Source organism: Periophthalmus magnuspinnatus, chromosome 20 (assembly GCF_009829125.3).
Source record: "Periophthalmus magnuspinnatus isolate fPerMag1 chromosome 20, fPerMag1.2.pri, whole genome shotgun sequence".
NCBI classification, from domain to species: domain Eukaryota; kingdom Metazoa; phylum Chordata; class Actinopteri; order Gobiiformes; family Gobiidae; genus Periophthalmus; species Periophthalmus magnuspinnatus.
Genome location: NC_047145.1, coordinates 23916625 through 23936302, shown reverse-complemented (window position 1 = coordinate 23936302; position 19678 = coordinate 23916625). Strand labels below are relative to the sequence as shown.

Below are 19678 nucleotides of genomic sequence, written 5' to 3'. Positions count from 1 at the left end.
TTATTCTCTCTGTGGTCAGTGGACTCAGTGTCTCTCTCTGTTTATTCTCTCTGTGGTCAGTGGACTCAGTGTCTCTCTCTCTGTTTATTCTCTCTGTGGTCAGTGGACTCAGTGTCTCTCTCTCTCTCTGTTTATTCTCTCTGTGGTCAGTGGACTCAGTGTCTCTCTCTCTGTTTATTCTCTCTGTGGTCAGTGGACTCAGTGTCTCTCTCTCTGTTTATTCTGTCTGTGGTCAGTGGACTCAGTGTCTCTCTCTCTCTGTTTATTCTCTCTGTGGTCAGTGGACGCAGTGTCTCTCTCTCTGTTTATTCTCTCTGTGGTCAGTGGACTCAGTGTCTCTCTCTCTCTGTTTATTCTCTCTGTGGTCAGTGGACTCAGTGTCTCTCTCTCTCTGTTTATTCTCTCTGTGGTCAGTGGACTCAGTGTCTCTCTCTCTGTTTATTCTCTCTGTGGTCAGTGGACTCAGTGTCTCTCTCTCTGTTTATTCTCTCTGTGGTCAGTGGACTCAGTGTCTCTCTCTCTGTGGACACAATGCTTGTTCTGGACTGGGGCCAGAGGGACATGTCTTTCTATTCCTGACACTGCTCCGGTTTCACTACACAAACTTTCACTACTGCTATTGTACTATTACTAATACTGCTACTACTATTACTAGTACTACTAATACTATTACTGCTACTGCTATTACTGCTACTGCTACTATGTGTGTGTGTATGTGTGGGGTGTGTGTGTGTGTGTGTGTAGGGGTGTGTGGGTGTGTGTATGTGTGTGTATGTATGCGTGTGTGTATGTAGGTGTGTGTGTGTGTTTGGATGGTGGGTTTGATGGTGTAAAAGAAGTGATGGTGCAGTCTATTTCCTGGAGGCTCCATTGTTTAAGCTGTAACTCTGTTCTAATAAGACCCCAGGAGTCTAACCCACAACCTCCACTGAGAGAAGGAGACAGGATAACCAGGACTAAGCCTGGTCTAAACCTGGTCTAAACCAGGGCTAAACCAGGACTAAACCTGATCTAAACCAGGACTAAACCAGGTCTAAACCAGGTCTAAACCAGGACTAAACCAGGACTAAATCAGGACTAAACCAGGACTAAACAAGGACTAAACCAGGTCTAAACCAGGACTAAATCAGGAATAAATCAGGAATAAACTTGGACTAGGCCAGATCTAAACCAGGACTAAACCAGGACTAAACAAGGACTAAACCAAGACTGAACCAGGACTAAAGTGGGTCTAGACCGGTCTTTTTCTCGCTGTATATATTAGCGCCTGTTCTTTTGACTGGAGCAGAACTAAACTGCAGCAGAAGTGTGGCTCCAAAAATCACACTTTTTTTATGAAGCGCTGGATTCACACGTCTGAAAATGTCCAAAACCAAAACCAGTGTGAGCAGGTGAAATGTGTCCCCCGCCACCGCCACGTCTGGATCTGACACAGCAACGACAGGGATTAAACCAGCAACTAGGACTCACCGGGATACACCTGCTTTACACCTGCTTTAGACCCTAGATTAGACCGGGTTTAGACCTGGTTTAGACTCGAGATTAGACCGGGTTTAGACCTGGTTTAGACCCGAGATTAGACCGGGTTTAGACCTGGTTTAGACCCGAGATTAGACCGGGTTTAGACCTGGTTTAGACCCGAGTTTAGACCGGGTTTAGACTTGATTTAGACTTGGTTTAGACTTGGTTTAGACTTGGTTTAGACTTGGTTTAGACCTGGTTTAGACCTGGTTTAGACCTGGTTTAGTTTTGGTTTAGACCTGGTTTAGACCTGGTTTAGTGTTGGTTTAGACCTGGTTTAGTTTTGGTTTAGACCTGGTTTAATTTTGGTTTAGACCTGGTTTAGACCTGGTTTAGACCTGGTTTAGTTTTGGTTTAGACCTGGTTTAGTTTTGGTTTAGACCTGGTTTAGACCTGGTTTAGACCTGGTTTAGTGTTGGTTTAGACCTGGTTTAGACCTGGTTTAGACCTGGTTTAGTTTTGGTTTAGACCTGGTTTAGACCTGGTTTAGACCTGGTTTAGACCTGGTTTAGTTTTGGTTTAGACCTGGTTTAGACCTGGTTTAGACCTGGTTTAGACCTGGTTTAGACCTGGTTTAGTGTTGGTTTAGACCTGGTTTAGTTTTGGTTTAGACCTGGTTTAATTTTGGTTTAGACCTGGTTTAGACCTGGTTTAGACCTGGTTTAGTTTTGGTTTAGACCTGGTTTAGTTTTGGTTTAGACCTGGTTTAGACCTGGTTTAGACCTGGTTTAGTGTTGGTTTAGACCTGGTTTAGACCTGGTTTAGACCTGGTTTAGTTTTGGTTTAGACCTGGTTTAGACCTGGTTTAGACCTGGTTTAGACCTGGTTTAGACCTGGCATAGGGTAGGTCTAAAATACAAACAGAACACATAGAATTAGTGAGTCCTGTTTTTTGTTCAGATGAAAGAACAGGCTGAGATCTGGAGGAACAAAGTCCAACCTGACGCTCCTACAGTCACGTAGGACAGAGGAGACGAGGGGCGAGGACACGAGGAGAGAGGAGAGGAAGAGACGAGGAGAGAGGAGAGGGGAGAGGGGAGAGGGGAGAAGGAAAGAGGAGATGAGGTGATGAGGAGACAGAGAGGAGGAGAGATGGTCAGAAGCTGTGGATGCTGAAGGTTAGCCACATGTGTGTCTGTCTGCCCCAGGGCAGCTATGGCTGAGACGATTGTTATTTGTTCTGTGGTTTAGACATCCCTTCTGTTTGAGTTGGTTTCAGTGTTACTGCAGCTCTGAGTGAGTGACACTGAGCGACAGGTGGATTGGACCAATCACAGTGCAGTGTGCCCTGTCAGAGGAAGCAGACTGTGCAGTGAGAGTGTGGTTAAACATGAGCTCGTATTGATCAGAGACACAGGAGGAGGAGCTCTGGAGGATCGGACACCACAAAAATGTTGATCTTAAAAGAAGCCGCTCTGTGAGTCACAGCTTCGTGTAATCATGTATGACACAGATTATGAGATTATGTGGACATGTTTGATTTGACACATGTGTTTTTGATAAGAGGAGACTGTAGGAGTGTGTCACAGCCGCCCCGGGGCAGAGGGAGGCAGAGAGCCGGCCTCTTCAGCCAACGTCCGCTCTCACAATCAGTTTTACTGACGTGTCCATGATGAGAGGCTGTGTCATATATATTTATATCACTGTCTGAATATAATCTTGAATGTTATTCATATTGTTTTAGCTGAAGTGTCCATGATGAGAAGATGGCTGGCGCCTGTGTGTTTCCACTGGGACCTGAGAGCTTCCAGCTGTTCACCAGGGACTCACTGTGCGCCATCGAAGAACGAATCCGAGCCCAAGAGGAGAAGAGGAAGCACTACCAGGAGGTGAGGAGGAGAGAGGGGAGGACAGAGAGGAGCAGAGGAGGACAGAGAGGAGGAGAGGATGAGGAGAGAGAGGAGCAGGAGAGAGAGACAGAGGAGAGAGAGGAGGAGGAGAGAGAGGAGGAGAGAAGGAGAGGAGGAGAGAGGTGAGGACAGAGAGGAGGAGAGGAGAAGGAGAGAGGAGGAGATACACCACTTCCAGGAGATCAGAGAGAGAGAGGGGGGAGGAGAGACACCACAACCAGGTAAGAGAGAAGAGAGGGGGGAGGAGACACCGTTACTAATTGCTACAACTACTACAACTACTACAATTACTACTACTACTACTACTACTACTACTACTACTACTACTACTACTACTACTACTACTACTACTACTACTACTAATAATAATGTATTAGTCTTACATAGCGCTTTCAGTTACTCAAAGTACTTTTGGTGCATTATTCATTCACTTCACACCCGGTGGTGGCGGTGAGATACTATTGTAACTGCAGCTGCCCTGAGGCAGACTGACAGAAGTGAGTCTGACAATCTGCACCATCAGCCCCTCCGACCATCACCAACACACACACCACATTCACACTAGACAATGTAGGCAAAGTGTCTTGCCTTTTTCCGCTGTCGTCCCACTGTGACAGTCTCCCCTCTGCTGAGCCTCTGACATGTGACGAGATCAGGCTTTAACAGGGAGCTTTGGCCTCTTTAGACTTCTGCTTCAACATGTCCCTTTTATAGTGTGTTGAGATCCCTCTCTGACCTTTGACCCTGTATCTGGTCACATGACAGGACCTGGGGGATGTGGAGGAGCCTAAGCCCCGTCCGGACCTGGAGGCCGGGAAGACCCTGCCCCGGATCTTCTCCGAGATTCCAGCGCACCTGAAGGGGGTCCCCCTTGAGGATATCGACCCCTACTACAGGAACCAGCGGGTGAGCCAGATGCCCTCCCACCCTCCTGTATCCCTGTGTGTCAGATGCCCTCCCACCCTCCTGTATCCCTGTGTGTCAGATGCCCTCCCATCCTCTTATATCCCTGTGTATCAGATGCCCTCCCACCCTCCTGTATCCCTGTGTGTCAGATGCCCTCCCACCCTCTTATATCCCTGTGTGTCAGATGCCCTCCCACCCTCCTGTATCCCTGTGTGTCAGATGCCCTCCCATCCTCTTATATCCCTGTGTATCAGATGCCCTCCCACCCTCCTGTATCCCTGTGTGTCAGATGCCCTCCCACCCTCTTATATCCCTGTGTGTCAGATGCCCTCCCACCCTCCTGTATCCCTGTGTGTCAGATGCCCTCCCTTTGTTTTAGAAGTTCAAATGAGGTGATACTTGGTCTGAACCCAGTCTCCTCTGACCTGAGTCCGGGATGTTCTTAGACTTGTTTTGGTCCTGGTCCAGTTTTGGTCCTGGTTTAGTCTGGACCTGGGGGTAGGTGTTTGGGACAGTTCTGTGAGAGTCCACTGAAAACAAAGGCACCAGGGCGACTGAAGAAAAGCAGGACTTTACATTAGAAATGAAAATTCACAGAAAAAATAACATTTAGCACTTAAATAGTCATTTTTATGGATAAATCATTTTAAAGGTCTGCCTCCCCTCACCTGTGTCTGTGCACACCTCACATAAATATCTACATGTGCTTGAAAAAATTACTTGCACAGATGCCAAAAATAGGGGCAAAACGTGAGCATTCGGTTGCAGTTTGGAGCCCTGGAAGGTTTAAAAACACAGTGGAGCACTTCCTGTATTACCACATGATGACATCACAAGGTGGAACAGAGTGTTTTCTGTTTGAGAGAAGAACTCTCAAATATGCAGAGTGAGTTAAACATGTGTGAATGAAACAAAACACAACTCCAAGTCTGTTTGTGATGAAGAAACAACATTAGAATAGATCAGAGAATAGTGCAATATGAGCTATTCTGGACCATAAGTCACACTTTTTTTCATAGTTTGTTAAAAATATAAAATATACATTTTAAAATATATAATTTCACATCTTATTGTCACACTGACAGCTGTGCGAGGGCACTCTAGGCTTATGTACCAGTATCTACTGCTCCTGTACCATTGAAAATTTTAAATTTCAACATTACGGTAATTTAACAGACATCTGAGAAAGACTGAACAAAAATGCCCCTAAAAGAAAATCATATTCTGCTGAGTCTGATAACAGACACACAGAACAGTTAGTTGGGAGTTGTTCAGAAGTGACACCGAGGATGAAGAATTCAGTGGATTTAGTGATTTGGAGTAAGATCCAGAGTAAACTTGTTGCTTGTTTTTTCTGCTTTATTTATCTGATTAACTGTTAATATCTTACGTTAACAAACCAGACACGTGTTCAGTTCTGTCTTTGCTTCATGTGGCTGAATAAACATAAATGTGTTATGTTAGCGTGATGTACTGATATTCAGCCTGTTGTTCTATATTTTATTGTTATTTTTATAACTTGCCTTTAAATATAAAATGTTTGTTCTTGGTCTCGGATTTCATAAAATTAATTTAAACAAAAAATATGACTTATAGCCCAGTGCGACTTTTTTTTGTTTTTTCTTCATTATTATGCTTTTGGTGCAACATATAGTCCAGAAAATATGTATTTACCCCCAGTATACTGCCTCAGCCGCTCAGAGGGACATCTGGAGTGGCCTTGGTTCTGCTCTGGTCTTAGCCTCTGTCCAGTCTTGGTCCAGTCTTGATTCGGTCTTACTCTTGGTCTCAGTCTTAGCCTTGGTCCGGTCTTGATCTGAGCCTGGTCTGGGTCTGGACTTAATCCGGTCTCTGTGGGGGTTTTTTTTCCAGACGTTCATCGTGTTGAACAAGGGCAAAGCCATTTTCCGCTTCAGTGCCACGTCTGCCCTCTACCTGTTCAGCCCGTTCCACCCTGTGAGACGCCTGGCCATCCGCGTGCTGGTCCACTCATATCCTTTCACAATAAGAGTCTACAGAACAGGTAAACCTTTCACAACTAGAGCCTAAGCATCTGTGTGGTGGTCCACTCATATTCTTTCACAATAAGAGTCTACAAAACAGGTAGACCTTTCACAATAGGAGCCTGGACATCTGTGTGTTGGTCCACTCATATATTTTCACACTAAGAGAGTACAAGTAAATCTTTCACAATAAGAGTCTGAAAGACAGGTACGTCAGAAGCATGTCCTTTCACAATAAGAGTCTGTAGTACACATCCTGGTCTGCTCATGAGTGTGAGGGGAGTCCAGGGGGGAGGGGTGTGTGTGCGTGTGTGTGGGGGGGCTGTCAGCGGATCATAAACATCAGCAGTAAATTATATACAACAACCACATAACAGAGTCTAGGACTAAACCTGGACTAAACCAGGACTAAACCAGGACTAAAAGAGGACATTTGATCCTTGGCCTCTCTGGTCTGAGCTCCACTGGACACTTAGACCTGGGTTAGACATGGGTTAGTTCTGTTCAGCCCTGGTTAAAACCTGGGACCTAGACCTGGTTGAGTCTGGTCTCTGGTCATTTGTCTTGATTTAGTCCTAGTCTGGATTAGTATTGATCACCTTGTCAATAAACAACAGACAACACACTTAAGGCTCCACACCAATTAGTCATGGTTTATTCTTGGTTTAATTCTGGTTTTGTCCTGGTTTAGTCCTGGTTTAGTCCTGGTTCAGACCTGGTTCAGTCTTGGTTCAGTCCTGTTTTAGTCCTGTTTTAGTCCTGGTTTTGTCCTGGTTTAGTCCTAGTTTCTGCCCACAGTAGTCAGTTCTATTTTAATGTGCTGCTGTTACATTTTGTTCCAACTGTCTCTCATAAGAGTTTATTACGTGTTGCGTGTGCATGAGGCCCAAACAGTTAGTGTGTGAGCAGGAGGCAGGAGCGTGCATGTGGAGCCTGGAGCGTGCATGTGGAGCCAGGAGCGTGCATGTGGAGTCAGGAGTGTGCACGTGGAGCCAGGAGCGTGCATGTGGCTCTCATATCTACTGCTGTCAGAGTAGAGGTGTCTAAGTGCCGAAGTGTGGCATTGCTCCTGTCCACACAAGACCAGAGACCAGAGGAGCCAGGTCTAGTCTTATGCTAAGTCCTGGTTTAGTCCTGGTTTAGTCCTTCTTTGCTCCTGCTTTAGTCCAGGTTTAGTCCTGCTTTAGTCCTGGTTTAGTCCTGGTTTACACCTACTTTAGTCTTGCTTTACTCCTGGTTTAATCCTGATTTAGTCCTGCTTTATTCCTGCTTTAGTCCTGGTTTAGTCCTGGCTTAGTCCTGCTTTAGTCCTGGCTTAGTCCTGCTTTAGTCCTGGCTTAGTCCTGCTTTAGTCCTGGTTTATTTCTGGTTTAGTCCTGCTTTAGTTCTGGTTTAGTCCTGGTTTAGTCATGCTTTAGTTCTGGTTTAGTCCTGCTTTAGTCCTGCTTTAGTCTTAACTTAGTCCTGGCTTAGTCCAGTTTGTTGCTTGGTTTTGTGTTGCTGATTGGTGAGGGATGAACGCCGTCATCATCGTGTGTCTCCTCTGCAGCGACGTACTTTAGGCTCATTTTCACTGCTTCACTCCTCAGTGCACCCCCTCGGGTTGGTTACCGCGGTTACCTCCATGGTCGTCCACATGGCCTGGTGCTCGTGCACGTGTGTGAAGGCGCTGACGTGTCGCGGACTGAGCGTGCCCAGTGGAGGTGTTTGTAAGAGGCTCCTCAAACTGACGCATGATTGGCCGACAGCCCGGCGCCACTGGGACAGAACACTGCCTGATTGGACGAAAGCCGACATGTGACGCAGGTGTGAACAGGAAGATAAGAGCGGGACAGAGGCACAAAACAGGGACTAAAACAGGACCAGAACTAAAACTGCTGTAAAGCAGGAATAAATCAGGTCTAAACCAGGATTTAACCAGGACTTGACCAGGACTAAACCAGGAATGCTCCTCGTCTCCTTCTCTCTTTTTGTCCTCTCTCCTTTCCTCCTTTCCTACTCTCCTCCCCTTTCCTCTCCTCTTCCCTTTCCTCCTCTCCTCATCTTCTTCTCTCCTGTCTCCTTCTCTCATCTCCTCTTTCCTCCTCTCCTCTCTTCCTCTCCTCCCTCTTCTCCTCTTTTCCTGTCCTCCTCTCCTTTTTCTTCCTTTCCTCCCTCCCTTCTTCTCTCCTTTCCTCCTCTTCTTCCTCCTCTCTTCGCTCCTGTCCTCCCTCCTCTCTCTCCTCCTTACTCTTCTCTGCTCTCCACCAGTCTTTCTCTTCTCTCCTCCATCCTCTCCTCCCTCCACTTTTCTCCTTCTTCTTATCCTCTTCTCATCTAATTTCTCCTCTCCTCCTCTTCTTCCTCCTCTCTTTTCTCCTCGTCTCCTCCCTTCTCGCCTCCCATCTTTCCTTCTCTCCTTTTCTCATCTTCTCCCCTTCCTTTTCTCTCCTCTCCTGATCTCCTCCCTCCTCTTTTCTCCTTCTTCCTCTCCACCTCTCCTCCCGTCTTTCCCCCCCTTTTTCCTTCTCTCCTCTTTTCCTCCCTGTGTGAGTGACAGACGGGGGTGTAATTACAGCTTTGCCCTCAGCGTGTCCCTCTCAGGCCTCTGTACACCTGTCATTATCCCAGCGGAGCCCCGCCCACTCGCTCCACCTGACATCGCTTCACCTTTTTATGGTCACAACAACAGCTCCAAGGCCAGATTTGGAAAGATCCTCGTTTAGTCCTGGCTTAGTTCTGGTTTAGTCCAGGTTTAGTCCTGGTTTAGTTCTGGTTTAGTCCAGGTTTAGTCCTGGTTTAGTTCTGGTTTAGTCCAGGTTTAGTCCTGGTTTAGTCCTGGTTTAGCCCTGGTTTAGTCCTGGTCTAGGCTCCATGCGTGTTGTCATGTGGATTAGCCTGTATATGTAAATGGACGTAGCTAACCTGCTAGCCACCGCGATCCAAACAGGAAGTGATCATGGGCGTGTGTCTGGGTCCATTGACTCTGGCCACACTTACTCTAACAGGCAAATCAGGCACCTTCAGTCCTGCTAGCATTAGCAACAGGTTTGACTGACAGAGTTACTAAACGCTGCGGACAGGAAGAGGCATCACCTTCAGCAGCCTGGCTTCTGATTGGCTCTTTGGTTGCTATGATACTCACAGTCAAAATTCCAAAAATGGAACTTTTGTCACTATAACTAGTCTCAATGAGCTTCATTTTACTGGAGCTGAAGGCTGTGTGTGACATCACACTCACAGTCCACTTCACACAGTCCACTCCACACAGTCCACTCCACACAGTCCAGTCCACACAGTTCACTTCACACAGTCCACTTCACACAGTCCACTCCACACAGTCCACTCCACACAGTCCACTCCACACAGTCCACTCCACACAGTTCACTTCACACAGTCCACTTCACACAGTCTGGTCTGACATTGTCTGTGTGTCGGGGGTTTTAAGGTTGTCTCGCTCAAACCTCTTTGTTCAAGTCAGAGTCACTTACTCCGAGTCCAGTCTAAGTCCAAGTCCTCACTGTACGACTTTGACTCCAGTGTCACTATCTCCTCTAAGTATATGTACCCTCCTTACGTTTAGCAGTACGATCCTGTACAAGGCTCCGCCCACAAGTCCACATCACCCATGCTCCCACACTAATACTGCTACTGCACTGGAGTACAACATCTGTGCTAATATTTTCACAGTGTTTACGCTTATTGTAGTTTAACTCTTTTAACTCCTCTGCTTACATCTTAAATGCATGTATTTTTACTTTAAATAATTCATGTATTTCTCTATACATCTGTGAGTAATAGTACTGTGTATTTGTGTTTGTAATAGTACTGTATAGTTGTACTCCTTGACTGCAGTACGCTCTTCAGCCTCTTCATCATGTGCACTATTCTGACCAACTGCTGCTTCATGGCCATGTCTGACCCGGCCTACTGGACCAAGTACCTCGAGTGAGTACTGCAAATACTGCTGCTACTATTGCAAATAATACTACTAACACAACTACTTCCACTATTACTACAATGACTACTACTACCCCTTAGTACTAATAGTTACACTTGTACTGCTCTTAACAAAGCTCCACTCTGTGTCATTCTGCATTCACTCCACACTGAGATACTCCTGGAGCCACAGCTGCCCCGGGGCAGACTGACAGAAGTGAGGCTGTCAGTCTGCTCCATCAGCCTCTCCACCCCTCACACATTCATACACAGGCAGGTGGGTGAAGTGTCTTGCCCAAGGACACTAACTCAACTATCACTGGTTAAAGCTGGAATTGAACCGCTGACCTTTGGGCTGGTGCACAAGAGCTCTAACCTCTCAACCTACTGTTACTAATACTGCAACTGCAAATACTCTTCCTCCTCCTCCTCCTCTGACAAAGAGGACATTGTTTGTCTTTCTGCTCCTCCTCTTCCTCCTTCTCTTCCTGCTTCTCCTCCTCCTCCTTGTCTTCCTCCTCCTCCTCTCCCTCCTCCTGCTCCTCCTCCTTGTATTCCTCCTCTCCCTCCTCCTCCTTGTCTTCCTCCTCTTCCTCCTCCTCCCCCTCCTCCTGCTCCTCCTCCTTCTTCTCCTCCACCTCCTCTTCACTTAAGTTTACATATAGGTTCATCTGAAATGCTTGTCTTTTCCTCACCCTTGTTTCTTTCATGTATGTCTGAGTCATCTTTAATCGCTTATTTTCAAGACACCATTTTGCTGATCTATCCTTGTTTTCACTGCTCTCTACTCACTGCATTCTCCAGTGTTATTTTCTTAGTCGGTGATAGTCATAGGATCCAACAGCATCACAGTCATTTGGTTCAATAAAAAAAAAAAATTGCTTCTCGATAGTGTGATGTGCAGCTGTCCACAGGACGACACCACATGGCGCTGTGTTGTGATGATGTTTACAGTGATGTCAGCTCCCATTGGGCACTACAGTTTTCTAACGCAGAAGTCAGCAAACTTTCTATTATTAAGTCCTTTTTGATCAATATTGTGACTTAAAATGTGCAGATTGTAGCATAATAATCCATGAGTGTCATAGATTATAACGATAGAGCGCACACATGCACAATACAGTGGGGCAAAAAAGTATTTATTCAGCCCCCAATTGTGCAAGTTCTTCCACTTAAAAAGATAAAAGACGCCTGTAATTTTCATCATCGATACACTTCAACTATGAGAGACAGAATGTGGGGAAAGAATCCAGGAAATCATATGGTAGGATTTTTAAGGAATTCATTGGTAAATTCCCCGGTAAAATAAGTATTTGGTCACCTACGAACAAGCAAGATTTCTGTCTCTGACAGACCTGTAACTTCTTTAAGAGGCTCCTCTGTCCTCCACTCGTTGCCTGTATTAATGGCTCCTGTTTGAACTCGTTATCAGTATAAAAGACACCTGTCCACAACCTCGAACAGTCACACTCCAGACTCCACTATGGCCAAGACCAAAGAGCCGTCAAAAGACACCACAAACAAAACTGTAGACCTGCACCAGGCCCCGAAGACTGAATCTGCAATAGGTAAGCAGCTCGGTGTGAAGAAATCAACTGTGGGAGCAATTATTAGAAAATGACCACTGATAATCTCCCTCAATCTGGGGCTCCACGCAAGATGTGGGGTCAAAATGACCACAAGAACGGTGAGCAAAGATCCCAGAACCAGAACTAGTGAATGACCTGCAAAGAGCTGGGACCAAAGTAACAAAGGCTACCATCAGTAACACTACGGCGCCAGGGACTCAAATCCTGTGTCCCCCTGCTTAAGCCAGGACATGTCCAGACCCGTCTGATGTTTGCTAGAGGCATTTGGATGATCCAGAAGAGGATTTGGAGAATGTCATATGGTCAGATGAAACCAAAATACAACTTTTTGGTAAAAACTCAACTTGTTGTGTTTGGAGGAGAAAGAATGCTGAGTTACATCCAAAGAACACCATGCTGACTGTGAAGCATGAGGGTGGAAACATCATGCTTTAGGGCTGTTTTTCTGTAAAGGGACATGGACGACTGATCCGTGTAAAGGAAAGAATGTATGGGGCCATGTATCATGAGAGTTTGAGTGAAAACCTCCTTCCATCAGCAAGGGCACTGAAGATGAAACGTGGCTGGGTCTTCCAGCATGACAATGATCCCAAACACTCCGCCCAGGCAATGAAGGAGTGGCTTCGTAAGAAGCATTTCCAGGTCCTGGAGTGGCCTAACCAGTGTCCAGATCTCAACCCCACAGAAAATATTTGGAGGGAGTTGAAAGTCCGTGGTGCCCAGTGACAGCCCCAAACTACCACTGCTCTAGAGGAGATCTGCAGGAGGAATGGGTCGAACTACCAGCCACAGTGTGTAAAAACCTTGTGGAGACTTACAGAAAACATTTGACCTCTGTCACTGCCAACAAAGAGTATGTAACAAAGTATTGAGATGAACTTTTGTTACTGACCAAAGACAAATTTTCCACCATAATTGGCAAATCAATTCTTTAAAAATCAGACAATGTGATTTTCTGGATTTTTTTTAAAATTTATTCTGTCTCTCATAGTTGAAAATTGAAAAACTGATGAAAATTACAGGCCTCTCTCATCTTTTTAAGTGAGAGAACGTGCACAATTGGTGGCTGACTAAATACTTGTTTAACCCCACTGTATGTCTGCTTTAAGGTACAATGTGAAACACAGCCCAACCACAACTGAAAGTGACTGTTTCATTTGTTAGTCTAAAAACTGTAGAGATTGTATTTTGTGTACTGTAGTATAGATACTTTGCTGGGGGGGGGGGGGGGGGTTACATGTACCTATATGGTGGAATGTTCAGCAGGTACCATGGAGGCACAATGCACACATTACCAAACACTGTCAAATAAGATTTAAGATAGTCTGAAAACTCAAGAGAAAATACAAAATGGATTTTCAGGAGCCTGTGATCAGTACAACTGTCCATGGTCCTGTTTAGTTTGATTTTACACAAAAAGGTGAGAGTGACTCACTGAAAAACTGTTGGCTAATGCTAGCTAGCTTGGAGCTGTAATATTATTTGAGAAGGACTTGTTTAACAGCTTAAATCAGCTCACCTGTTGTAGTTCAGCCAAGTTAGTTGTTTATGGTCAGATTATGTTAAAATACAGCTCAGATTAAAGTCTAACTGGAGTAGCAGAGCTTCAGACATAGCAGTACCTCCAGTTAGCGTCACCCCCCGAGGGAATATTGATGACATGAGCTGTAAAGAATGAGTTGGTTGAATGATTTCCCTCGTTCTGACGCCCTGTATGTAAATGTTTGTGTCAGATACACGTTCACGGGGATCTACACCTTCGAGTCCCTGATAAAGATCCTGGCGCGAGGCTTCTGCGTCGGACCCTTCACCTTCCTCAGAGACCCATGGAACTGGCTCGACTTCAGCGTCATCGTCATGGCGTAAGTACCACACTGCAACATGTGCAAGAGAGGAGGAGGAGAGAGGAGGAGAGAAGAGGAGGAGGAGAGACAGAGGAGGAGGAGAGAGGAGGTGAGACAGAGGAGGAGGAGAGAGGAGGAGGTGAGACAGAGGAGGAGGAGAGAGGAGGAGGTGAGACAGAGGGGGAGGAGAGAGGAGGAGGTGAGACAGAGGAGGAGGAGAGAGGAGGAGGTGAGACAGAGGAGGAGGAGAGAGGAGGAGAGACAGAGGAGGAGGAGAGAGGAGGAGGTGAGACAGAGGAGGAGGAGAGAGGAGGAGAGACAGAGGAGGAGGAGAGACAGAGGAGGAGGAGAGAGGAGGTGAGATAGAGGAGGTGAGACAGAGGAGGAGGAGAGCAGAGGTGAGACAGAGGAGGAGAGACAGAAGAGGAGGAGAGAGGAGGAGGTGAGACAGAGGAGGAGAGACAGAAGAGGAGGAGAGAGGAGGAGGTGAGACAGAGGAGGAGAGACAGAAGAGGAGGAGAGAGGAGGAGGAGAGAGGAGGAGGTGAGGCAGAGGAGGAGGAGAGAGGAGGAGAGACAGAGGAGGAGGAGAGAGGAGGAGAGACAGAGGAGGAGGAGAGAGGAGGAGAGACAGAAGAGGAGGTGAGATAGAGGAGGTGAGACAGAGGAGGTGGAGAGCAGAGGTGAGACAGAGGAGGAGAGACAGAAGAGGAGGAGAGAGGAGGAGAAGAGAAGAGGAGAGAGGAGGAGAAGAGACAAGGAGAGAGAAGGAGGAGAGACAGAGGAGGAGGAGAAGAGAGGAGGAGAAACAGAGGAGGACAGACAGAGGAGGAGAGAGGACTAGGAGAGAGGGAAGGAGAGACAGAGGAGGAGGAGAGAGGAGGAGAAGAGAGAAGAAGAGAGGAGGAGAGACAGAGGAGGAGGGGAGAGGAGGAGAAACCGAGGTAGAGGAGAGAGGAGGAGGAGAGACAGAGGAAGAGAGATGAGGATGAGAGTCAAAGGAGGTGCGCTAGAGGAGCAGAGCCAGAGGAGCAGAGTCAGAGGAGCAGAGACAGAGGAGCAGAGACAGAGGAGCAGAGCCAGAGGAGCAGAGTCAGAGGAGCAGAGCCAGAGGAGCAGAGTCAGAGGAGCAGAGTCAGAGGAGCAGAGCCAGAGGAGCAGAGTCAGAGGAGCAGAGTCAGAGGAGCAGAGACAGAGGAGCAGAGACAGAGGAGCAGTTTAGTCCTGGTTTAAATCTAGTTTGGTCTTAGTTTAGTTTGTTACACCTAGACCTGGTTTGGATTGTGGGCGGGGCTGAGGGACATCTGCGGCTGTTATTGGTCAGTCATTAACAGGACGTTCTGAATGATGACCTCATGATCAGTCTCATCTGTCCCGGTTTAGTCCTGGTTTAGTCCAGGTTCGGGCTCATTTTAGTCCTCATGTAGACCTGCTTTGGACCAGTTCTAGTCCTGTTTTAGTCCTGGTCTTGTCGAGGTTTAGTTTTGATTGAAGTCCCAGTTGTGATAAGGTGCAAATATGAACACAGACAAAGTCTTGCTTTACTCCTGGTGTAGTTCTTGTGTAGTCCCCGGTTTAGACCTGGTTTAGAACTGGTTTAGTCCTGGTTTAATCCTGGTCTCATCCTGGTTCAGACCGGTCGACCCAAAGGACCCTCTCTATTTTCACTTTTAAAACAGTTTTTATTTTGTATACTTCCTGACGCTGCAGCGGCTCTGTCACTGGAACTCTGATAATCCGAGTTTAATCCCCTCAAAGTCAGACTCATAATCTGAGCCCAGCTGACACCACACTCTTATTGTGAAGGAGACACATACTCTTATTATGAAGGAGACACATACTCTTATTATGAAGGAGACACATACTCTTACTGTGAAGGAGACGCAGGCTTTTATTGTGAAGGAGACACAGGCTCTTATTGTGAACCAAACACAGGCTCTTATTGTGAAGGAGACACAAGATTTTATTGTGAAGGAAACACAGGCTGTTATTGTGAAGGAGACACAGGCTCTTATTGTGAAGGAAAAACAGATTCTTATTGTGAAGGATTAAACCAGCACTGATCCAGGACTTAACGCGGTCTAAACCAGGACTAAACCAGGATTAAACAGGACTAAACTAGGATTTAACTCAGTCTAAACCAGGACTAAACTCAGCTCTAAAAGTAGGACTAATCCATATCTAAACCAGGTCTAAACAAAGTCTTAATCAAGATTTAATCGGAAATAAACCAAGGCTATCCAGGAATAAACCAGGAATAAATGAGGACAAAACAGGGAATAAACCAGGAATGAACAAGGAAAAAACAGGGAATAAACCAGGAATAAACCAGGACAAAAGCAGGAATAAACCAAGAATGAACAAGGAAAAAACAGGGAATAAACCAGGAATAAACCAGGACAAAAGCAGGGATAAACCAGGAATGAACAAGGAAAAAACAGGGAATAAACCAGGAATAAACCAGGACAAAAGCAGGAATAAACCAGGAATGAACAAGGAAAAAACAGGGAATAAACCAGTAATAAACAAGGACAAAAGCAGGAATAAACCAGGAATAATCCAGGACAAAAGCAGGAATAAACCAGGAATAAACCGGGATAAAAGCAAGAATAAACTAGGAATAAACCGGGACAAAAGCAGGAATAAACCAGGAATAAACAAGGACAAAAGCAGGAATAAACCAGGAATAAACCAGGAATAAGTGAGGAAAAAACAGGGAATAAATCATGAATAAACAAGGACAAAAGTAGGAACAAACAAGGAATAAACCAGTACAAAATCAGGAATAAACCAGGACAAAAGCAGGAATAAACCAGGAATAAACCAGGACAGAAGCAGGAATAAACCAGGAATAAACCAGGAATAAACCAGGACAAAAGCAGGAATAAACCAGGAATAAACCAGGACAAAAGCAGGAATAAACCAGGAATAAACCAGGACAGAAGCAGGAATAAACCAGGAATAAACCAGGACAAAAGCAGGAATAAACCAGGAATAAACCAGGACAAAAGCAGGAATAAACCAGGACAAAAGCAGGAATAAACCAGGAATAAACCAGGACAAAAGCAGGAATAAACCAGGACAAAAGCAGGAATAAACCAGGCTTCTTCTGTTTGGTCCCTGTTGTTTTGAAGGTCGGCTGATTAGATAGAGATTGATTGTTGATTGATGTTCAGTGATGGATCAGGGCTCAGATCTGACAGTTACAATGGAACAAAAGGACCTGCTCCAGACCAAAGACCCAATATAAGAACCAGCAGAGACCCCAGTGACGCCACTCACCCCGCCATGAGCCTGATTTATGGTTAGTGTGGTATTTAAATTAAAGCAGACCTGCAAAATGGACTTTTTCATAGCTTTTAACCATGTTATAGTAGTTTTCTTCTCATTTACCAATTGAAGTTGTATTTGGAGTGATTCACGCCTTGGAGCCATTATTCAACCCCAAAGACGTGAATGTTGTGAATTGAAAGGACTTTAAACCATAAGATTAATATGACAAATTTGTGGATCCAATCCCAAACAAATAATGAGAAGGTTCAACATTTGTGGATCTGAAGTTTGGAGATTTCTTTAAAAACAGTGACTCTCCCATAGAGTTATATCAGCCCCTGCCCTCTATCACTCTGTAAAACGCTGTGAACAGATATAATGTAATGATATGGACAGTACTCTTTAGCGTGACCCTGGATGCACAGAGCCGTTAGCGCCTGGATCCTGTGGCGGCCATCTTGTCCTAATCATGTGACCTGTGGCTGCATTAGGATCCGGTTTCGTTTGATTTGATTTGAGTCGGTGCCGCGCGTCTGTCGCCCTCTCACATCAGTCCATCTGCAGCATCAGACCCTCCTCTGTATCCAAGGTTCAAAATGGACCTTTAAAATAATACAATAATAATAATAATGTAAATGTAATATGTCCAGAGAGCTCTCATCTCATAATGTTACAGCAGAAGCACTTTACATCTGCGAGAAAAGCTAAGTTTGAGACAAATCTTTGACAAGACTTTAGCCTCATCCTCGTTTCAACTTAGATCTGGGTTTAGATCTAGCTTAGTTCTTGTTTTGCGACAGTTTAGTCCTGGTTTAGTCCTGGTTTAATCCTGGTTTAGTCTTGGTTTAATCCTGGTTTAGTCCTTGTTTTAGTCCTGGTTTAGTCCTAGTTTAGTCCTGTCTTAATCCTGGTTGAGTCCTTGTTGAATCCTGGTTCAGTCCTGGTTCAGTCCTGGTTCAGTCCTGGTTCAGTCCCGGTTAAGTCCCTCAGTGTTCCTGTACTTGTGTTAGCAGGGGTCCTTGTTGAGAGCGGAGAAAGCATTTATTTGTATATTTTGGAGCTTTTTTGATCCGCAGCAGTGTCCTGTGCACGTGGCGCAGATTCAGCACTTCTCTTTTAGCCGTGATGTCAGGCCTATGGGATTTATAATGTGCTGGACCTGCCGGATCTGCGTCACTGCCGTCTGCACCAGGACACTCAAGGAGCTGGTCCATGTCATTATTACAGCCCCGCCTCAAGAAATTAACCAGGACGAAACCAGTACTGAACCAGGACTAAACCAGGATTCAACCAGGACCAGACCACGACTGAACTAACACTCAATCAGGATTAGACCAGGACTAAATCAGGACTGAAGCAGAACTAGACCAGGAATAAATCAAGAGCCTAGACCAGGACTGAACGAGGATGGCAGGGGCTTGTATAAATCTGTGGGAGATTCATTGTTTTTGGGCCTGAATAATGGTACCACTTTCTGAAGTTCTTGTTTATTTGTGCTGCCTTGGTTCAGTCCTGGTTCAGTCCTGGTTCAGTCCTGGTTTAGTCCTGGTTTAGTCCTGGTTAAGTCTTGGTTTGGTCTTGGTTTAGTCCTGGTTTAATCCTGGTTACGTCCTGGTTTAGTCTGGTTTTAGTCCTGGATTAGTCCTGGTTTAGTCCTGGTTAAGTCTTGGTGTAGTCTTGGTTTAGTACTGGTTTGGTTCAGTACTGGTTACGTCCTAGTTTAGTCCTAGTTTAGTCCTAGTTTAGTCCTGGTATAGGTCTAGTTTAGTCCTGGTTAATTTCTGATGTTATCCTGGTTTAACCCTGGTTTAGTCCTGGTTAATTTCTGGTTTAGTCCTGGTTTATTCCTGATTTGGTCCTAGTTTAGTCCTGGTTCAGGTCTTGGCACTTAGTTTTTATTTCTTTTGTTTAATTCTGATGTTTTTAACGGCCCCTGGGCTTGTTGTGCTGTTGTGTGTGTGCTGCCTGTGTGTGTCTCTGTATGTGGCGCCCCCTCCAGGCTGCTCACAGAGTTTATCAAAGTGGGTAACCTCCAGGCTCTGCGCACGTTTCGGGTCCTACGTGCGCTCAAAACCATCTCCGTCATCCCAGGTAAGAACCGGCCAATCACAGGACCGGAAACAGCCCCAGAACCCGCCTACTTGAACCTCCGGCAGCCAATCATTTTCCTCCATCTGTGTGTCATGTGATCAGTGTGTTACCGACCTGTGTTTTCTGCCCGGTAACAGTTCGACCAATCAGAGAATGAGGAGAGAGGGAAGAAGCAAATCAAGAAAAAGGCTCAAAATCACCATTTTTAGTCCTACAATGAAAATATTAACATAGTTTATGTTAAAGTCTTAATTTTAGTGTCTTAAAAAGGTGAAAGAGCTTTGCAGTGGTCAAGAATTATTCCTCACTTACTTTACACATTCAGAGAATCCTAATTATTCACCACGATGAGTTTATAAGCACTTTTCACAGTTCTCAGAGACCAGAGTAGAGTTTTGTCATGACGGTAATAACAACTAGCATGACAACACACGGTTCCTGATTATCAGACATTAAGCTGCTTTATAATTAGACGCAGACAGTACACAGAGGACTTATTTTGACCTCAAGAGCTGTTTATACAATATATCTGTACTGGGACAAGGCATTGGGTATAGGGCACTTAAGGTTTAGGTATATCTTTATTATTCCTGAAGAAAATTTGTCCTCTGCATTTGACCCATCCTACAGTGTCCCTGGGTTAAACCTGTCAGGAGCAGAGACCAGAACTGGAGGAAACCTAGA

At 45.6% G+C, this 19678-nt stretch overlaps 1 protein-coding gene across 1 annotated transcript in view; it reads left to right on the top strand.

Annotated features, from left to right (window-relative positions):
* The window catches only part of LOC117388146 (sodium channel protein type 4 subunit alpha B-like), a 132010-nt gene that overhangs the window by 19340 nt on the left and 92992 nt on the right, over positions 1 to 19678 (top strand). Inside the window, exons 2-6 of the mRNA XM_055230170.1 lie at positions 3206 to 3350; positions 4137 to 4277; positions 6150 to 6268; positions 10118 to 10207; positions 13521 to 13649. Of these exons, the coding sequence (XP_055086145.1) occupies positions 3228 to 3350; positions 4137 to 4277; positions 6150 to 6268; positions 10118 to 10207; positions 13521 to 13649 (602 nt within the window). The 5' untranslated portion in view covers positions 3206 to 3227. The remainder of the gene's footprint in view (positions 1 to 3205; positions 3351 to 4136; positions 4278 to 6149; positions 6269 to 10117; positions 10208 to 13520; positions 13650 to 19678) is intronic.